This window comes from Hemiscyllium ocellatum, chromosome 42 (assembly GCF_020745735.1).
Source record: "Hemiscyllium ocellatum isolate sHemOce1 chromosome 42, sHemOce1.pat.X.cur, whole genome shotgun sequence".
Classification (NCBI taxonomy): Eukaryota; Metazoa; Chordata; class Chondrichthyes; order Orectolobiformes; family Hemiscylliidae; genus Hemiscyllium; species Hemiscyllium ocellatum.
In genome coordinates, this window is record NC_083442.1 from 9416891 (window position 1) to 9433862 (window position 16972).

The following is a 16972-nucleotide window of genomic DNA, read 5'->3' on the forward strand; positions in this document are numbered from 1 at the left end:
ATGATTACTTCATTTCTGATCATCCTCCTCCTTTTCTGGGTGTATGATCAGATGAACTCTAAAATTTTCATTCCAGTCCTTACTCTTAGGTACAACATCAGCTTTTCACTGGCCACTAGCTTCACTAAGCTCGAACTGCTCATGGATTTTTTTTTCTAAACTCTAATCTCACTCACCTGCATCAGGCAAATCCCTCTTGTTAACCTTTTAATTTCTGTTCTCAGCTGCGCTGAACTATACCAGCACACATCTTCTGAACCCCAAAAACTACAGCTCTCAATACTTTTCTGTAGACTTGACTCCAACATTTAGTTGCCGACTAACTTGCCCAACCTCTTCCTGAATTCTAATAGCAGAGAGATATCCAGTTGCCCCTGGAACTTCCAAGGTACTTACCCAGCAGTACAAGTAAAAGTAGCACAGCCTAACCTGTCGTCTAACTCTATTTCGCTCATACACACAATCATACATACACAAACAACTTTCCAGTCTCCCAGTGGCCACCTTTGAATTGTCCTGCGTGATCGATTGAAAGTCCTGCAATAAGTCCTCTTCCTTTTTTCTAGGCAGAAATGCATGTCCCAATATTTTGGAATGCCCAAATGTAACAATCCCTTTAAGTGAGTGTGCCATGAATGTTACATTCTCACAAAATGCTGGTTTCTGCAACATTAAAAAAAAGCTTACCAAAAGGAACCTTCATTATGGTTCATCAAATGAAATTCTTTTGCACAACAGCAATTGGAACCCACCAATTAACAAGATGAAAAACAGGGAGAACACCTTTGAAAGTAAAATTTGTGTTTGATAAGTCTGTTTGATAATGAAATACTAGGGTGGTAGAGATCCCAGAATTACATCTGCTACAATAGGACTATGGCATTTACTCCGCAGGCGAACAGTTAACTATAACCAGCAGGAACTGCTACTCCTATAAATTCTGCTGATAGGGTCACTAGTTGTGGCAAATGAAGATGAGACCAATTTGTGTTTGGAACAGTAGACAGCAGTGCAACATTAATGGTTTCAATTAGCCTCAGGTCTGGTGCTGTGGTGGTGACTAGGCAGGATAAGCATTGGAATGTGGAAGCGAGAGTCAAATTAACTAAGGCTTGTGGAGCGGGTTTTGATAGTCAGGGTGAGAATTAGGCTATCGGTGGAGATAAGAGTGCGACAACCCATTATTATGGAACAGGCTAGATACCCACAAAACAGTTCAAGAAGGTAGCCCAGACTCTAACTTTGCTAGATGTTTTAAGCAGGTGTAACACAGATATTCAAGGAGGGATGCAACAGGTCAAACCACTTAGTTTTAAGCAAAACAGAATTTACTTTCAAGATTACTGAATGAAACACAAAAAAAGAACACAATAGCGAATAACTTAACCTACCGACCCAACAGATCATCCCCACTTAATGATGCTGTTCCCAATTCTTGCAACAATCTCCATAAACATCCCTTGGCACAAAAGGTAGAACCAAACACAGCGTCTTACAGGAGAAATGTCAGAGAGGGAGGACCAGCATGGACTTGCTTGTTTGGGTTCAGCAACTTCAAATACTGACTGATTGCTTACAGTGAAAAGCCAGACTGCAAAAAAAACCAAATTAACCCAGAGCCAAGCTGAGCAGGGAGAACTGGCCACTCCTCTTTCATTGTACAATTTTTAAAACTTGAAAGTCTTCTGCCTGAGGCAATATCTGTTAACTACAATCAAACTGGTCCCAAAACCTTTTAACTTAGATTTTTCAGAGTCTGTGTCTTTTACAACTCTTTGAAAAAAAAACAAACAAGGACACCATAACCTTGTTAAAGGGGCAGCATCGTCACACCCCTTAAAAAAGAGGTGAACCATTAATATCGAAAGATGGCTTCATTTTAAAACTCTTTAATCTCAAATTGTTAGGGTACTACAACATCCATATACAGTACACTGACAATAATCATGCAAACATGCACTACTACATTTTGTTTCAGAGTCGAAAGCGTGGTGCTGGAAAAGCACAGCAGGTCAGGCAGCGTCCGAGGAGTAAAAGAATCGATGTTTTGGGCATAAGTCCTTCTTCATTCCTAATGAATGTTAATTCTCCTGCTTCTTCGATGCTGCCTGACCTGCTATGCTTTTCCAGCACCACACTCTCGACTCAGATCTCTAACATCTACAGTCGTCACTTTCTCCTACATTTTATTTCAGCCTATCTTAGTACTTCCGAATGCCTCAGTTTCGGCCCATTTCTCATCTGCCTGAATGTGTGATGGCCTCTATTTCGTCATTAAGAGATTATTTTTAAGGTAATAACATTCAGGGATACATTTGTATTCTTTTCCTGTGTATGCCATTTGATTTAATTACTTTAAACTTTCACCTTTCTGCTGTAACTCAATTAATTTATGTGAACTAAAGATGTCAGCTGTGTCATCCACTGGCTCCTCGTTTGTGTCAACCATCTAATCAAACAGGGTCTCTGCTAATTCGACTTCAACTTTCTTATCTGTACTCTTTGATCTGTTTCAACTCGTGACTTAGTGACCACATTATCGTGCAGTCCAGAAATATGTGTCCTGCGATAATTCAGTTGCCTAATTTTCCACTGGCTTTTCAACCCAGTATGGACCACTGCTACTTGTGACCCAGCTGTATCATTAGAGGACAAGTTGTACTCCTGGATCGGAGTTGTCCAGTACTCCTACTACGAATTCTCCACTCTTCACTGGATACTCCAACCTCACTTTACATAACAGAGCACTTCTTGTCTCACTGTGAATTCCTGTTACTAGCACCTTTTCTGGCAATAGTCCTTCAGAGGTACATATCCCCTCATCTTTCAACATCACAGATTGAGAGGATCCTGTATCTCTTAACCTCTTATCTTCTATGTTCGTAAACTTAACCTTTGCAGGTATATGGTTTAAGATGATCTGGCACTTCCCCCTTAACCAACCTCTGACTAGCTTGTACATTCTGGTGCAGCTTTCTAGCCTCCACCGTGCTTTCCATTACCATTCCAGCAAAATTCACTGGCGTATCTTATTTTCCACATTTGGCTTTCCAGTGCTTTTCCGAACACTAATATTTCATGTAGCTGCCTTTATTGCAGTGAGAACACCAGAGCTTTTCAACTTCTCTTTCTCTTTCAAGAGTTTCGTTTTTACCTTGTGGCAAGTTATCTTTATGCTCTTCACCAAGGTCCACCTTTCCCTTTCCACGTGAGGATTTCTCAATTTCACAAACTTCTGTCCCTCACGGATTGAAATTGATTTTGGAAGATAAACTTTGATTTATGGGCCAACTCATAATCATCAGCCAATTCAGCTGCTAATCTTTCCATTTTAACTCTCTGCTCTTCCACAAGAGTTCTCACTACTTCAGAAAGGGGATTATTGAACTCCTGTCTAAGAGCCAATTTCTGAAATTCAAACTCCCTCTCATTCTTCCTTTCCTCTCTTTACTTTTCTCCCTCTTTCTCTCTCCTCTTGTTTTAATCATAATTCAAACTGTTTCATTTCTGTTGCCCTTTCCTTGTCTTTTGTCTTTAACTTAAGCTGCTTCATTTTCAACTGAATTTTAGCCATCTCTAAAGATTCTGATGCCATTTCTAGAAAATTTAAATGCTGAGCTATTACTGTAATTATATGTCATTTTCCTCACGGAAGGAGTAACTCCAACTCTAACTTGTCTGCTAATTCCAGCAGTTTGGCCTTAATTACCTTTTGCAAAACCCTCAAAGTCACTTATTCTACCCCAGAAAACTCTTGATGACTGAAAGAGCTATTGCTATCGTAAGCACTGTTTAAACCGATTGAAATCCAGAACAAAAGACACTAACACCTGCCACTCACTGCCTTTGAGTCCAACAATCCTAATAGCAAATCGGAACTATAGAACAAAACCCGCAAGAAGTCCCAATTTATTATGGACCAGGCCAGATCCCCTGAAAACATTTTAAGAACGTTGCCCAGACCCTAACTTTGTTCATTTTTTTAAGCAGGTGTAACATGGATATTCCAAGAGGGATGCAACTGGTCAAATCACTTAGTTTTAAACAAAACAAAACTTTTTGCAAGATTACCGAATGACTCACAAACAAAACAGAACAGAATATCGAATAAACTTAACTGTCCCAACAGATTATCCCACCTTAATTATGCTGTTCTCAATACTTGCAACAATCCCCATAAACATCCTTTGGCACAAAAGGTACAATCAAACATAAGTTCTTACAGGAGAAATGTCAGAGAGAGAAGACCAGTGTGGACCTGTTTCTTTGGGTCTAGCAGCTTCAAACACAACCTGACTGGTTTCAGTGAATAACCAGACTGCAAAAAACCAAATCAAATCAGAGAAAAGCTGACCTGAGAGAACTGACCACTCCTCTTTCATTGTACAAGTGTTTTTTTTAACTTGCAAGCATTCTGCCTGAGGCAGTATTTGTTAGCTTTAATCAAATTGACCCTAACACCCTTCAACTTAGACTTTCAGTGTCTGCGTCGTATAATCTCTCTTAAAACAACAAGGCCATCATAATCTTGTTAAAGGTGGTGTGGTGAGAGTCAACAGGCCATTAGAAGGAGAAGCAAGGTGATGTCAATGATCATTTCCTTCTTTGTCTTGAAAATCAGACATATTATGAGATAATCCGTTCAGTCAGGACACTCCAATTGTTAATTAGGAATTCTGCCAGATCTGCCAAATATTTCAAAAATTTTCTGTATTTATGTCCAATAGCAACTCCAAATAGAACCTGGATTCACTTAAGATCAGGATATCCCCAATTTCCAATTACAACAATAGCTGTGCCTTCATCTATCTAGGTCTCATTAACCCCTCTGCCAAACAAGTTCTCCTTTAAGTTGCTCCTCATAACTAATTTTTGGACCATTTTTAGTTACCAATCTTAATATCTCTTGTAGCCAGGTGGCAAAGTATTGTTTAATATCTCTCTTAAGAAGTGACTTGGAATTTTTTTAGAATTTAGAAGGTGCTAACCCAATGCACAATACAAACCACAATGAGAAGAGGGAGGGCTCTTCTTGGACAACATGTCCCATTTCACATTCCATTGATCCAAACCTCTTTAGCAACAATTGGATTGAATTAAGATGCTCCTTGCCGCTTAGAAAATCTACTAAGCTGTTTTAGGGTTGCTACTTGCTGAAACAGATTAGTGCAGCAGTCTGCAGCAATACACCCGATAAGAACTATATAAAACCAATTTGAAATTTGACATGCTTTCATCATAAAACGCACATGCCATTAGAAGAAATGTCTATGCTTGAACACTAATCTCTCAGTGGGATTGCTCAATTAGAAAAATGTTCACCTTTTCACCAGGATTGCTGCTGTAGAACATTATACATGGATATAATTCAGTTGCATCCACATCTTCAAAAGCTAGCTTAGGCTCCTAGAAGGAAAAGATGATGAAAGATATATGTTAATGTATATTGTATCAATAACAGCAGCTATTACTAATGGATGATTCTGTGACCCCCTTCACTTTCTACGATTGAAGATACATTTTCACAAGTAATTTCCAGTGAACGTATATAGACGAGAATACATTAAAACAGTAGTACACACCTTATCGAAACTTAGATTTGCCGAGGCAATAGATTAGCAGAAATACTGGCTGAAAATTCCTTGTTTTTTAAAAATCTTTACATTAAATATTCAGACATTTGAGGAAACAGCACTAGATTCACGTAAGCTTAGATTGGAAAATAGCTAACGTGACTCCTTTATTGAAAGAGGGAGGAAAGCAGAAATTAGGAACCTACAGGTCAGTTAATGTAACATCTGGGATTGGGAAAATGTGATAAGCTATTATAATATCATAACAGGGCACTTATAGAGTCATAGAGATGTAAGGCATGGAAACAGACCCTTCATGCCAACCAGAAATCCTAAATTACACTTGTCCTATTTGTCAGCACTTGGTCCATTTTCCTCAAAATCCTACCTATTTGCATACTCATCCTTTTAAATGTTGTAATTGTAACAGTGGCACCACTTTTTCTGGCAGCTCATTCCATACACACACCACTCTCTATGTGAAACGTCCCTTTTAAATCTTTTCCCTCTCATCCTAAACCTATGCTCTCTAATTTTAGACTTCCCTCCCCCAGAAAAAAAATTTGTCTATTTACCCTACCCGAGCCCCTTATGATTTTATAAACCTCTATAAGTTTAAGGTATTTAGGCAGTGCCAACATGGTTTATCAGAGGAAAATCATGCTCAATGAATTTATTGGAGTTCTTTGAAGAAGTAACTTGCCCTGTAGATTAAAAAGGAACCAGTAGATAGATTGCATTTTGACTTTCAGAAGGCAGTTTAAGGTGCCACATTGAAGGCTATCACAGAAAATAGAAGGTCAGTGTATAGGGCGTAACATATTGGCATGATAAAAGATCGTTTTTTTCAGGCAGGCAGGCTGTCATGAGTGGTGATGACCTCAACTCTTTACAATTTAAATTAATGATTTGGATGAAGTGATCAAGGCATGGCAGCTAAATTTGCTGATCACACAAAGGTAAGTCAGAAAATGAGCTGCAAAGCAGGAATAAACATCCTACAAAGGGAAAGAGTGAGCAAGTGAGCAAAGATCTAGCAAATGGTGTGCAATATGGGAAAGAATGAAATTATTCAGTTTGACAGAAAGAATAAAACTGCATATTATCTAAAGATGAGAAGTTGCAGAGTTCTGAGATGCAGTAGGAGCTGGGTGTCCTACTGCACAAATCACAGAAAATTAGTACGCCAGGCCAGCAGGTAACTAGGAAGATTAATAGAATGTTATGGCTTGTTGCAAGGGGAACTGAATGCCAAGAGAAGGGAGGTTATTCTTAAGTGATAAATATTGGTGAGACTGCAGCGTGGAATGCTGTGGAGAGTACTGGTCACTGCACTGACAGAAAGATGTTAATGTGTTGGAAGCAGTTCAGAGAAGGTTTACTATACTAATAGCTGGAATGGGTGGATTGCCTTATGAGGAAAGGCTACACAGGCTAGGACTTCTGGAGTTTAGCAAGATCAGAGGTGACAACTGAATCATATAAAATCCTGAGGGAACTTGACTGGATGAAGGTTGAAAGGATGTTTCCTCTTCTGAGAGAATATAGATCTAGAGGTCATGACATAAAAATAAGGGTTCCCATTTAAAATGGAGATGAGAAAACATTTGTGTCAGCCTTTGAAATACTCTTTCTTAAAAGGTAGTGGCTGCAGTATCTTTAAATATTTTAAATGCAGAGTTAGCTAGATGGATAGATTCTTGGTGATCAAAAGAATGAAAGATTAATGGAGATATGCAAGAATGTCGAGTTGAGGTTAAAATTTGTTCAACTATGACCTTATTGAATGGTGGAACATGCCCGAAAGGCCAGTGGTTTATCTTCACCCTTTGTCCAAAACTGTACTGAAAGAATTAGGGTGTGTGATGAACTTTGACCCAGAAGTAGCACAGTAAGAAAATTTATAATTTCTGCAAAATATCCATGGAATTTAATTGATTACAAGAATGTTATGAAAAAGATGTCAAGAATCTATATCAATTGCAAAAGGGATCAACTGCAATTTTCTTGGAGAATAAATACTAGTCTGAGATCTGGTGACCTTCTACCTGGAAGCAGTACCAAGAAGAAGTTAGTTAAATCCAGATGTCGCATCACCATTAAAAGAAAGCTACAAAGACAAAGGAGAGTTAAAAGCATAGATGCTGGAGTGTGAAGAAACAGGTGCGAACACAAAGAGAGAAAAAAACAGAAACAGAAAGAGAGACCCTGAGAATTCTTGGGGAGAAGAACTCACTCTTTCATATTTTGACTATCATTAGAAAGGCATACTTCTATGAATCATCTCACCCTCAGGTCAAGACAGTATTGTTGGTGTAGCTTTCTGCTTAGGTTTAGGTTTTTCTTAGGTTTAGGTTTAGATTAGGTTTCTGCTTAGCCAGAAAGGAAGCAGGTGAATAAAAAAGTTCTAACATATGGTAAGTTGTTTGAATACCACGGAGATGCTAAAGAGCTGTTTTTTCCCCCCCCCAAAAGTTGTCAAACCTTGAACCAGGGCATTATTGGTTTGTCAGTTGAAAAGAAACTCTTAAAGCTACACCAACAACACTGTCTTGACCTGAGGGTGAGATGATTCATAGAAGTATGCCTTTCTAATGATAGTCAAAGTATGAAAGTCAAAGGTGCTGTTATCAGATTGAGTCCTCACTGCATGAATGAAGAACTGCATACTTTGAAACTGTATAAACATATCATGCCATTTTGTCCTGCGAGCGAAGTCAACATATTGTGGGAAGACTACTCTTCGCTGTATTAACATGCAAGTTGCACCAAATCTAATTCATGTTACAGTAAAATCTATGAAATCTTGTTGATAATTATTCAGTCAGTTTAATTATTTTGGATTATGGCCTCCCCCAGGTGGTTCATAACAATCCTAGAAAACTCAGCCCTTGCTTTTTGTTTATAATCTAATTCTCATTCAACAGTCTTTATTTTTAAAAAAATACCCTTTAAAATAAATTTTGTTGTGTCAATTGGTCATTCATTCCCAAGATAACTAAGAAAACCCAGAAATACATTAACATTCAGAGTTGATGGATAACCAAGGACTTATCTCAATGCTAACCCTTCAACATAAACACACTTTATCTGCTCTATCATTGATGTACATCATTTAAAATCAGAGCTTCATTCAGCTGGAACAGGTAATAAGGAATGCACTGCATTTCACAAGTTTAAATTGAATTCCTTCTGTGTAAGGACAGTTTTTAATTTTGCTGAATAAGTGCCTGTAAAAAGTGAAATCTTAAAAATCGAATTGACTGATGTATACTTTATCAGTTGTAACAGGTTTTTCTCATAACAAGATCAAAGAGACATCCACCTTGGCACATTATGGATAGTGAAGAATTTCTACTCTAAACTGGTTTGCTATAACTGGGTTTACAAACAGAGAATATTTAGATTAGTTCACCTCTCCATTTTTCCCAAATGAGATGGTCCTGGCCTCCATATCCAACACACATGTTATGTAGTCTCCTTGAGTAAAGCTGAAGAGGGTCAGTGTCTGCTCCCCATTGTGGTACAGATTACCACTGTAAGCCCTGTACAGCCACATGTCTGAGGTAGTCCGATGATTGAAATCATGCACAGGCCAGCGAGATACTCCCACACAGGTACCTTCATTACCTCTATTTTCTTTAACTATATAGAACTAGAAAACAAATTTTGAAAGTACTCGGATGATATTCAAATACACAAAACAAAAAGATACTGTCAAACTGGATCACATTTAAATAGGGACGCAATTCAAAGTCATTTGGTCTTAATATTAAGGTATTTTTAAATTTCCATTTAATTATTAATATACCTTCCACTGATAACATCCAGAAGCAATTCCAGTTGATGCTAAACCATAGCCCTTTCCACCACTACCATGAGTCAGAACTTGTCCATTCTCCACCACGCAACACTGGGTTTTCTCAGGATCAAATGATACTTCCTGGACAGGGAGATTTTCATCCTCTTCCTCGACTTCACCTTGCTTCTAGTTAGTTGTAAAAACATATCATAAAACATTTTCCAAAGTGAATTAAACATAAAAACGCAACAGAATGTCAACACTCAAATTTAAAAAAAAAGGAACAGTCCAAAGATGTGCAGGATAGGTGGATTGGCCATGCTACATTGCCCACAGTGTCCAGGCATGTGCAGATTAGGTGGATTAACCATAGGAAATGCAGGAGTTATGGGCACATGGTAGAGGATCAGTGTGCACTTGATGGACCTAATGGCCTGCTTCCACACTAGAAGGATTCCAATAATTTTGCATAATTCAAGCAATACCAATGTATAGGACAGATAGCAGAAGGGCAAGAGTTAAATCCTTAAATGGGTACCATGACTCCAACCCACCTCAAGTGTGCTTGCTTCCAGTTAACTGTGGCTGTTTGGGATTGGATGAGTATGGTGATGTTGAGAAGCACTCAAGTCTTATCAATTTGGATTGAACGGCAGGAAACCAAACTACCCAGGCCTTTGGAAATCTGGCTTGGCAGTAGAAAGGACTATAGAACAATCTCCCAGTTTTGCACTCTGAGCCTCTTCATAGTCACAACTTTCAAACTCTTGTTGTGTACAGAATCTACCCCCAGCAAAGATCCCCATTATCTTTTTGGTTGCTTCATCTATTCCACTGTCTTTCAGCCTGGCTAGCCATCAGTCAGCATATTGAATGAAAAGTCCAAAGGGCAACTACATTCAGGAGTTTGTGTATTTTGGGACCTTCCAGCTGCTGACAATTGTTTCTGCTCCCTCTTTAATAATACGAATTCATTTTAATTCTTCAGCAAAATCCCTTGCTTGCCGAATATTTCTGGGAAGCAAGCTTAGTTTCTCTCCAATTTGTCCGTTCTTCACCAGAAGTTCTTTTTCTCTCCTGTAATAGGCCCTCATTTTGCACTGGCTAACCTTATCCTTTCCACAAACCTAACAAATTTTTTTACTGGTGACTTGAAGTTTCTTGCTAACTTTCTTCAAAACCAGTTTCTTGGTTACCTTTACTGTGATTTAAAATACTCAAACCTCAATCTTAATACTCTGGCAAATGTAAGCCATTCTTCTTGATCTAATACAATTTTGACTTTCTTTCATGGCTTTCTTTCAAGAGGTATATTTTGTCCTAGTCTTTTCCTGATGAAAGGTTTTCAGATAGAGGTGATGAGATGCCCCTTCCAATAACGTAAACAGCTTAGAACACAGAATGTAGACCAGTTCAGCACAGCACAGGCTCTTTGGCCCTCAATATTGTGCTGATCTTTTATCCTACTCTGAGATCAAACTAACCTACATACTCTTCATTCATGTGCCTATGCAGGAGTCACTTAAATGTCCTTAATATATCTGATTTTTTGTGTAATTGGTAAATTTACTAACCCACCCTTCGACTGCCTCATCCAAGTCATTACTAAATATCACAAAGACGAGAGGACCCAGAACAGATTCCTGTGGAACACCACTGGTCACCGAGCTCCAGGCTGAATACTTTCCATCTACGACCACCCTCTATCTTCTGTGGGCCAGCCAACTCTGTACCCAGTCCATCAGATTTCCCTGTATCCCATGCCTCCTTACTTTCTCATTGAGCTTCCATGGGGAACCTTATCAAATGCCTTGCTAAAATCCACATACACAACATCCACTGTTCTACTTTCATCAATGTGTTTGGTCACATCCTTAAAGATCAGGTGATGAAGAAGCGTCGCTCCGAAAGCTAGTGACTTTCCAATTAAACCTGTTGGACTATAACCTGGTGTTGTGTGATTTTTAGCTTTGTACACCCCAGTCCAACACCGGCATCTCTAAATCTTAAAGAATTCAGTAAGGGTAGTGAGGCATAGCCTGCCCCTAAAAAGCCATGCTGATTCTCTCTAACCAAGCTTTTGAAATAATCATAAATCCTGCCTCTCACAACCCTCTCCAATAATTTGCCTACTGCCAAAGTAAGATTGACTTATCTGTAATTCACAGGGTTGTCCCTATTCCCTATCTTGAATAAGGGAATAAAATTTGCCAACCATCAATCATCTGGTCCCACTCGCGTGAACAGTGAGGGCACAAGGATCATGACCAAAGGCACAGCTATCTCTTCCCTCGCTTCCCGTAGTGACCTTGGTTATATCCCGTTTGGCCCAGGGAAGATACCCGTTTTTCAAAATGTTCAGCACATCCTCCTTCTTAACATCAACCTGTTCGAACGACCCCAAGCACAATTTCCCTCCAATATCTCTCATTGGCCCTACCCTCACTTTGGTCATCCTCTTGTATGTTTATGTGAGTAACAACACCTTGGGATTTTCCTTAATCCTACTGCCAAGGCTTTATCATGCTTCCTACTAGCTCTCCTTCTTCAATTCCTTCCTGATTACCTTGTAATCTTCTAGAGCCCTGTCTGATCCTTGCTTCCTCACCCTTAAGTAAGCTTACTTCTTCCTCTTGACTAGATGTGCCACATCTCTTGTCAGCCAAGGTTCCTTTACCTTACCATCCCTTCCTTGCTTCAGTGGGACAAGCCTACCTAGCACTCAGAGCAAGTGTTTCCTAAGCAACCTCCACATTTCTGTTGTACATTTCCCTGGTCTGCTCCCAATATATGCTCCACAGTTCCTGCAGGATAGCACTGTAATTCGCACCCCCCCCCCCTTAAATACCTTCCTATCTGCTCCATCCCTCTCCATGACTATAATAAAGATCAGGGAGTTGTGATCACTATCACTGAAGTGCTCTCCCGCCTACAGACCTGATATCTGACCTCCAACCTCCAAATCCAAATGCCCCCCTCCTCTAGTCAGTCTATCCACACAGGCATCCTTCCTAGATACACCTGACAAAATATGCTCCATGCAAACTATTTGTACTAAGGAAGTTCCAATCAATATCAGGGAAGTTGAAGTCACCCATGACAACAACCATGTTACTTCTGCACCTTTACAAAATCTGTCTCATAATCTGCTCCTCCGTGTCTCTGTTGTTTTGGGAGGGCCTATAGAAAACTCTCAAAAAAGTGACTGCTCCTTGAATGTTTCTGGCTTCCAGCCATACTGACTCAGTAGACAAACCCTTCTCAACAACCTACCTTTCTACAGCTGTGATACTATCCATGATTAGCAATACCACCCCACACCTCTTTTACCTCCCTTCCGAGTCCCTCTGAAACATCTAAACTCCGGAACATCCAAGAACCATTCCTGCCCCTGTGATGTCCAAGTCTCCGTAATGGCCCCAACATCGGAGCTCCAAGTACTGATCCACGTTCGAAGTTCATCACCCTTATTCCTGATACTTCTTGTGTTAAAATAGACATCTTAAACCCATCACACTGACTGTAACTTTGCCCTATCAACTATCTATCTTTCCTCACAGACTCTTTGCATAATATATCTGCCTGTTCACCGGTACCCCATCCTCTGATCCGTAGCTCCTATCCCCCTGCCAAGCAATCCTTGTAAGTCTGCCGCCCAGGATATTGCTGCCCCTCCAGTTCAGGTGCAACCGTTCCTTCTTGTACATGTCCCACCTTCTCCAGAAGGTATCCCAATGATGCACATATCTGAAGCCCTTGCTCCTACATCAGCTCTGCGGCTACATGTTCAGCTGCACTCGCTCTCTGCTCCTAGCCTCACTAGCCCATAGCACTGATAACAATCCTGAGATTACTATTCTATCATCCTGTCTTTTAGCTTCCACCCTAACTCCCTATATTCGCTTTTTAGGTCCTCATCCCTTTTCTTGGTTTTGTCACTGGTACCGAGGTGTACCACGATTTCTGACTGCTCACCCACCCCCTGGGTTTTTTTAAAAATTAGAACAATAGATGCAGCATGAATGGGTACAGTCAAGCTCCTAAAGTATCAGGAGTTTAGTTTTCAGTTGTTTGCGTTTTGTTACGGAAGCTGTTTCATCTCTCTCAGCAACAGTATAAGGCTGGGGTTCTCTCTCTTTGCACGAATTTTCTCTTTGTGTTCTTTTCTCTTGGACTGGAGAAACATTGTCTCATATACAATCTATTTTACTGAATTTGTCTTTGTCAAGGGTGAATTTATGTGATGTTATTATATTGGAACAGTTGTTCTTTATTAGTTAAATAATCTATTATTCTTAGATTATTAAACTATTAAAGTTTACCAAATAGAGTTAAAGTTATACCAATTCTTTGTTCTTTTGTTTGTATTTCGACTGTGTGTAAGAATAAAATGTAACTTGCTTAAAGCATAGTAGTATGACCAATCAAATTACACCTGAAACACAGGCACCTTGCCCTTGCTTTTAAATAAAATTTAAGGTCATGGCCATCTCCTTGATAGATCTGAAGGAAGTTTGATCTGGTCCATAACATAGCCACAGAGGATTCAACTTCCCCATTGTGTGCATGTGCCTCAGAGAAATGTATATCTGTTATGGACCACGTAGTACTTCAAATATTTGGTATTGCCTAACTAGCATTAAATCTTTTACTGCATTTTCCAATAGCCCCTAACTTGCTCTGCATTCCTTCCTTGCTCAAATTCACACATTGTAGAAGCTTAGCTATGTATTGTAATGATCTGTCCCCATAATTACTTGATAATGTTCTTCTAATTTTTCCTTCAATTTATTCTCATTTTGAACTCTTGTTTCAGTCATGCTATTCTTTTGATTTGTTAGCCTAAAAGGAAAGGACGCCAATTTCCTCCAGATAATGTGCATAAGTACCTGCAATTTAATTTCTTGCTCTTTCTCCTTTGCTTGAATCATATGTTTTGCCTGAGCAATTGGTGCCTCCCACATGCAATCAGAGATAAGCAAGAAAAGATGTTCCACAACCTAGAAATATAAAACAAAAGACAATAGACAGCAAACAGTGCCTGAAATTTCTCTCACTCAATAGATTGAACAGAGCTTCCTATTCTTAAACACAAAGTATTTTGTGCATCGACATATCACAAGATTTTAAATCAGAAAGTTTAAAGTACAAGGGAGTTTATAATCATTCACTATTAAAAATGTTGTAATTTATAAACAGAAATATTTAGTGTTATGAAAAGGACACGGTGGCTCAGTGGTTATCACTGTTGCCTCACTGCACCAGGGTCCCAGGTTCAATTCCAGCCTCGGGCAACTGTCTGTGTGGAGTTTGCACATTCTCTCAGTGTCTGTGTGGGTTTCCTCCGGGTGCTCCGGTTTCCTCCCACATTCCAAAGATGTGCAGGTCAGGTGAATTGGCCATGGTAAATTGCCCATAGTGTTAGGTACATTAGTCAGAGGGAAATGGGTCTGTGTTCAGAGGGACGGTGTGGACTAGTTGGGCTGAAGGGCCTGTTTCCAACTGTAGAGAATCTAATCATCATTTCAACAGTGGATGAGCCAAATCAGAAACAAAATAGAAATTGCTGGAATAGTTCGGCAAGTCTGGCAGCATCTGTGGAGAAAAATCAGTTATGTTTTGTTTCATTAGGAAAATGTTGGTTTATATGCAGAAGATAGGGAGCGAGAAGGGAATAAGGATTTGAATGATAGGTGCAGACAGAGCTCAAAGAGAGAAAAGAACAGTTGGACAGACAAAGTATTTGAAAATGATCTGGCCAGGAGGGTGAATAGCTACTAATGGGGACTGTTAGTGGCTAACAACGAGTTGTGTGTAATAGCAGACCATGTGATAATAAGACCTAGTTTATAGGGTTTGCAGTAAGGTGACGGAACATCTCAAGCCCTAAGGTTTCTGCACTTGAGTGTAGAAGGCTGCAGGGTGATTTAAACTGAAACGAAGGTTTCCTTTTACCAGCTTGGGGTCCGGAGGGAGGACGTAAACAGGCGGGTTGTGCGTGTGCGTGTGCGCGGGCGTGTGTGTGGAGATTGGAAGTGAAGGAAGGGTGGACCAGGGTCTCACACAGGAGGGTCCCTGTGGAAGGCTGACAAGGGAGGGGAGGGAATACTTGTCTTGTGGAACTCCAATTTCTCTCCACAGATGCTATTCCGTCAGCTGTGCTTTTCCAGAAATTTCTGTTTTGTTTCCGATACAGGAAACCTACCTTGATCGACCCTAAGTTTTATTTTTGTTAATCAGTTGCTGAACATATGCACAAAGTGGCTGCCAATGTATTTCTAATTAAAGAACATCAAAATTTATTACACATAAAGGGAAAAAAAGGCTACTTTACACTTTATAAGAATTGTTTGAAATACTTTTATTACAAATGTTAGTAATATAAAGACTTAACCGTTTTTCACTGAGCCAGCCTACAGATACTCAGACAAATGTCAGTGGCGGGTCACCCTGCTTCCAGTTCAAAGCTCAGTGTTCAGTTGGAATAGCCAAATTTGTTTTCTTTCCCTCTAACATCTGTATTCACTTGATGCTAGTTACTGTTGTTAATATTACTTTAACAAACTGCTAACATAGCTGACTTATCTTGACAAGAGTCTCTTAAAGCCCTATTCCACAACCTTCTGTTTCTGGAGCTTCTCAGATCTTCTTTCTCCTACCCTGTCTATTTAGGAGACTGCTTACCTGCACTACTGCTGGTACAGTCCTTTCCTCTTCAAAATAAACCTACACACAAACACACTGAAAAAAAAACATTCACACTGACTGAATGTCTGGACTGTTCTCTCTTCCTGAAACTGTTTCTTTCTCGTTCTCTTTGCTTTTTATATCAATGATTTAGATGAGTATGTACAAGGCAGGTGACACAAAAATAGGCAGTATCACGGATAATGAGGAAGGTTACCAGAAATTGCATCAGGACCTTTATCAGCTGGAGAAGTGAGCCAAGAAATGGCAAATGGAGTTTAATATAGATCAGTGTGAGGTCTTTCACTCTGCAAAGCCTATTTAAGGTAGGAATTTCATGGTGAATGATAGGGCCTTAAGGAGTATAGAAGTTGGGAAGTTAGGTTGCAGTTGTACAGGACGTTGGTGAGACTGCACTTGGAGTATTGTGCTCAGTTTTGGTCACCTTGCTACAGGAAGGATGTTATTAAACTGAAAAGAACGTAGAAGACATTTACAAGGATGTTGCTAGGACTCAAGGGTCTGAGTGACAGGAGAAGTTAGACAAGCTAAGATATTTTTCTTTACAGTGTAGGAGACTGAGGCTTCTACGAATATATAACATCATGAGAGGCATGGGTAGGGTGAAGGTACTCACTTTTTCCCAGGGTTGGGGAATTGTGGATTAAAGGCCATCAGTTTAAGGTTAGAGAGAAAAGAATAAAAGGGAACCGGAGGGGCAACTTTTTTTAAACAGAGGGTGATACACATGTGTAATGAGCTGCCAGCACATTTAAAAGGCATTTGGACAAATACACACGTCGGAAAGATTTAGAAGGATTTGGCAAAAGTGAGGACTGCAGATGCTGGAAACCAGAGTTTAGGTCAGAGTGGTGCTGGAAAAGCACAATGGGTCAGGCAGCATCCGAGG

At 39.8% G+C, this 16972-nt stretch overlaps 1 protein-coding gene across 1 annotated transcript in view; it reads right to left on the reverse strand.

Moving 5' to 3' along the window:
- Positions 1-16972, reverse strand: part of herc1 (HECT and RLD domain containing E3 ubiquitin protein ligase family member 1) — a 445291-nt gene that overhangs the window by 238956 nt on the left and 189363 nt on the right. Inside the window, exons 33-36 of the mRNA XM_060853924.1 lie at positions 14265-14375; positions 9385-9561; positions 8989-9228; positions 5323-5406 (exon numbers count right to left, since the gene is read on the reverse strand). Coding sequence (XP_060709907.1) covers positions 5323-5406; positions 8989-9228; positions 9385-9561; positions 14265-14375 — 612 coding nt within the window. The remainder of the gene's footprint in view (positions 1-5322; positions 5407-8988; positions 9229-9384; positions 9562-14264; positions 14376-16972) is intronic.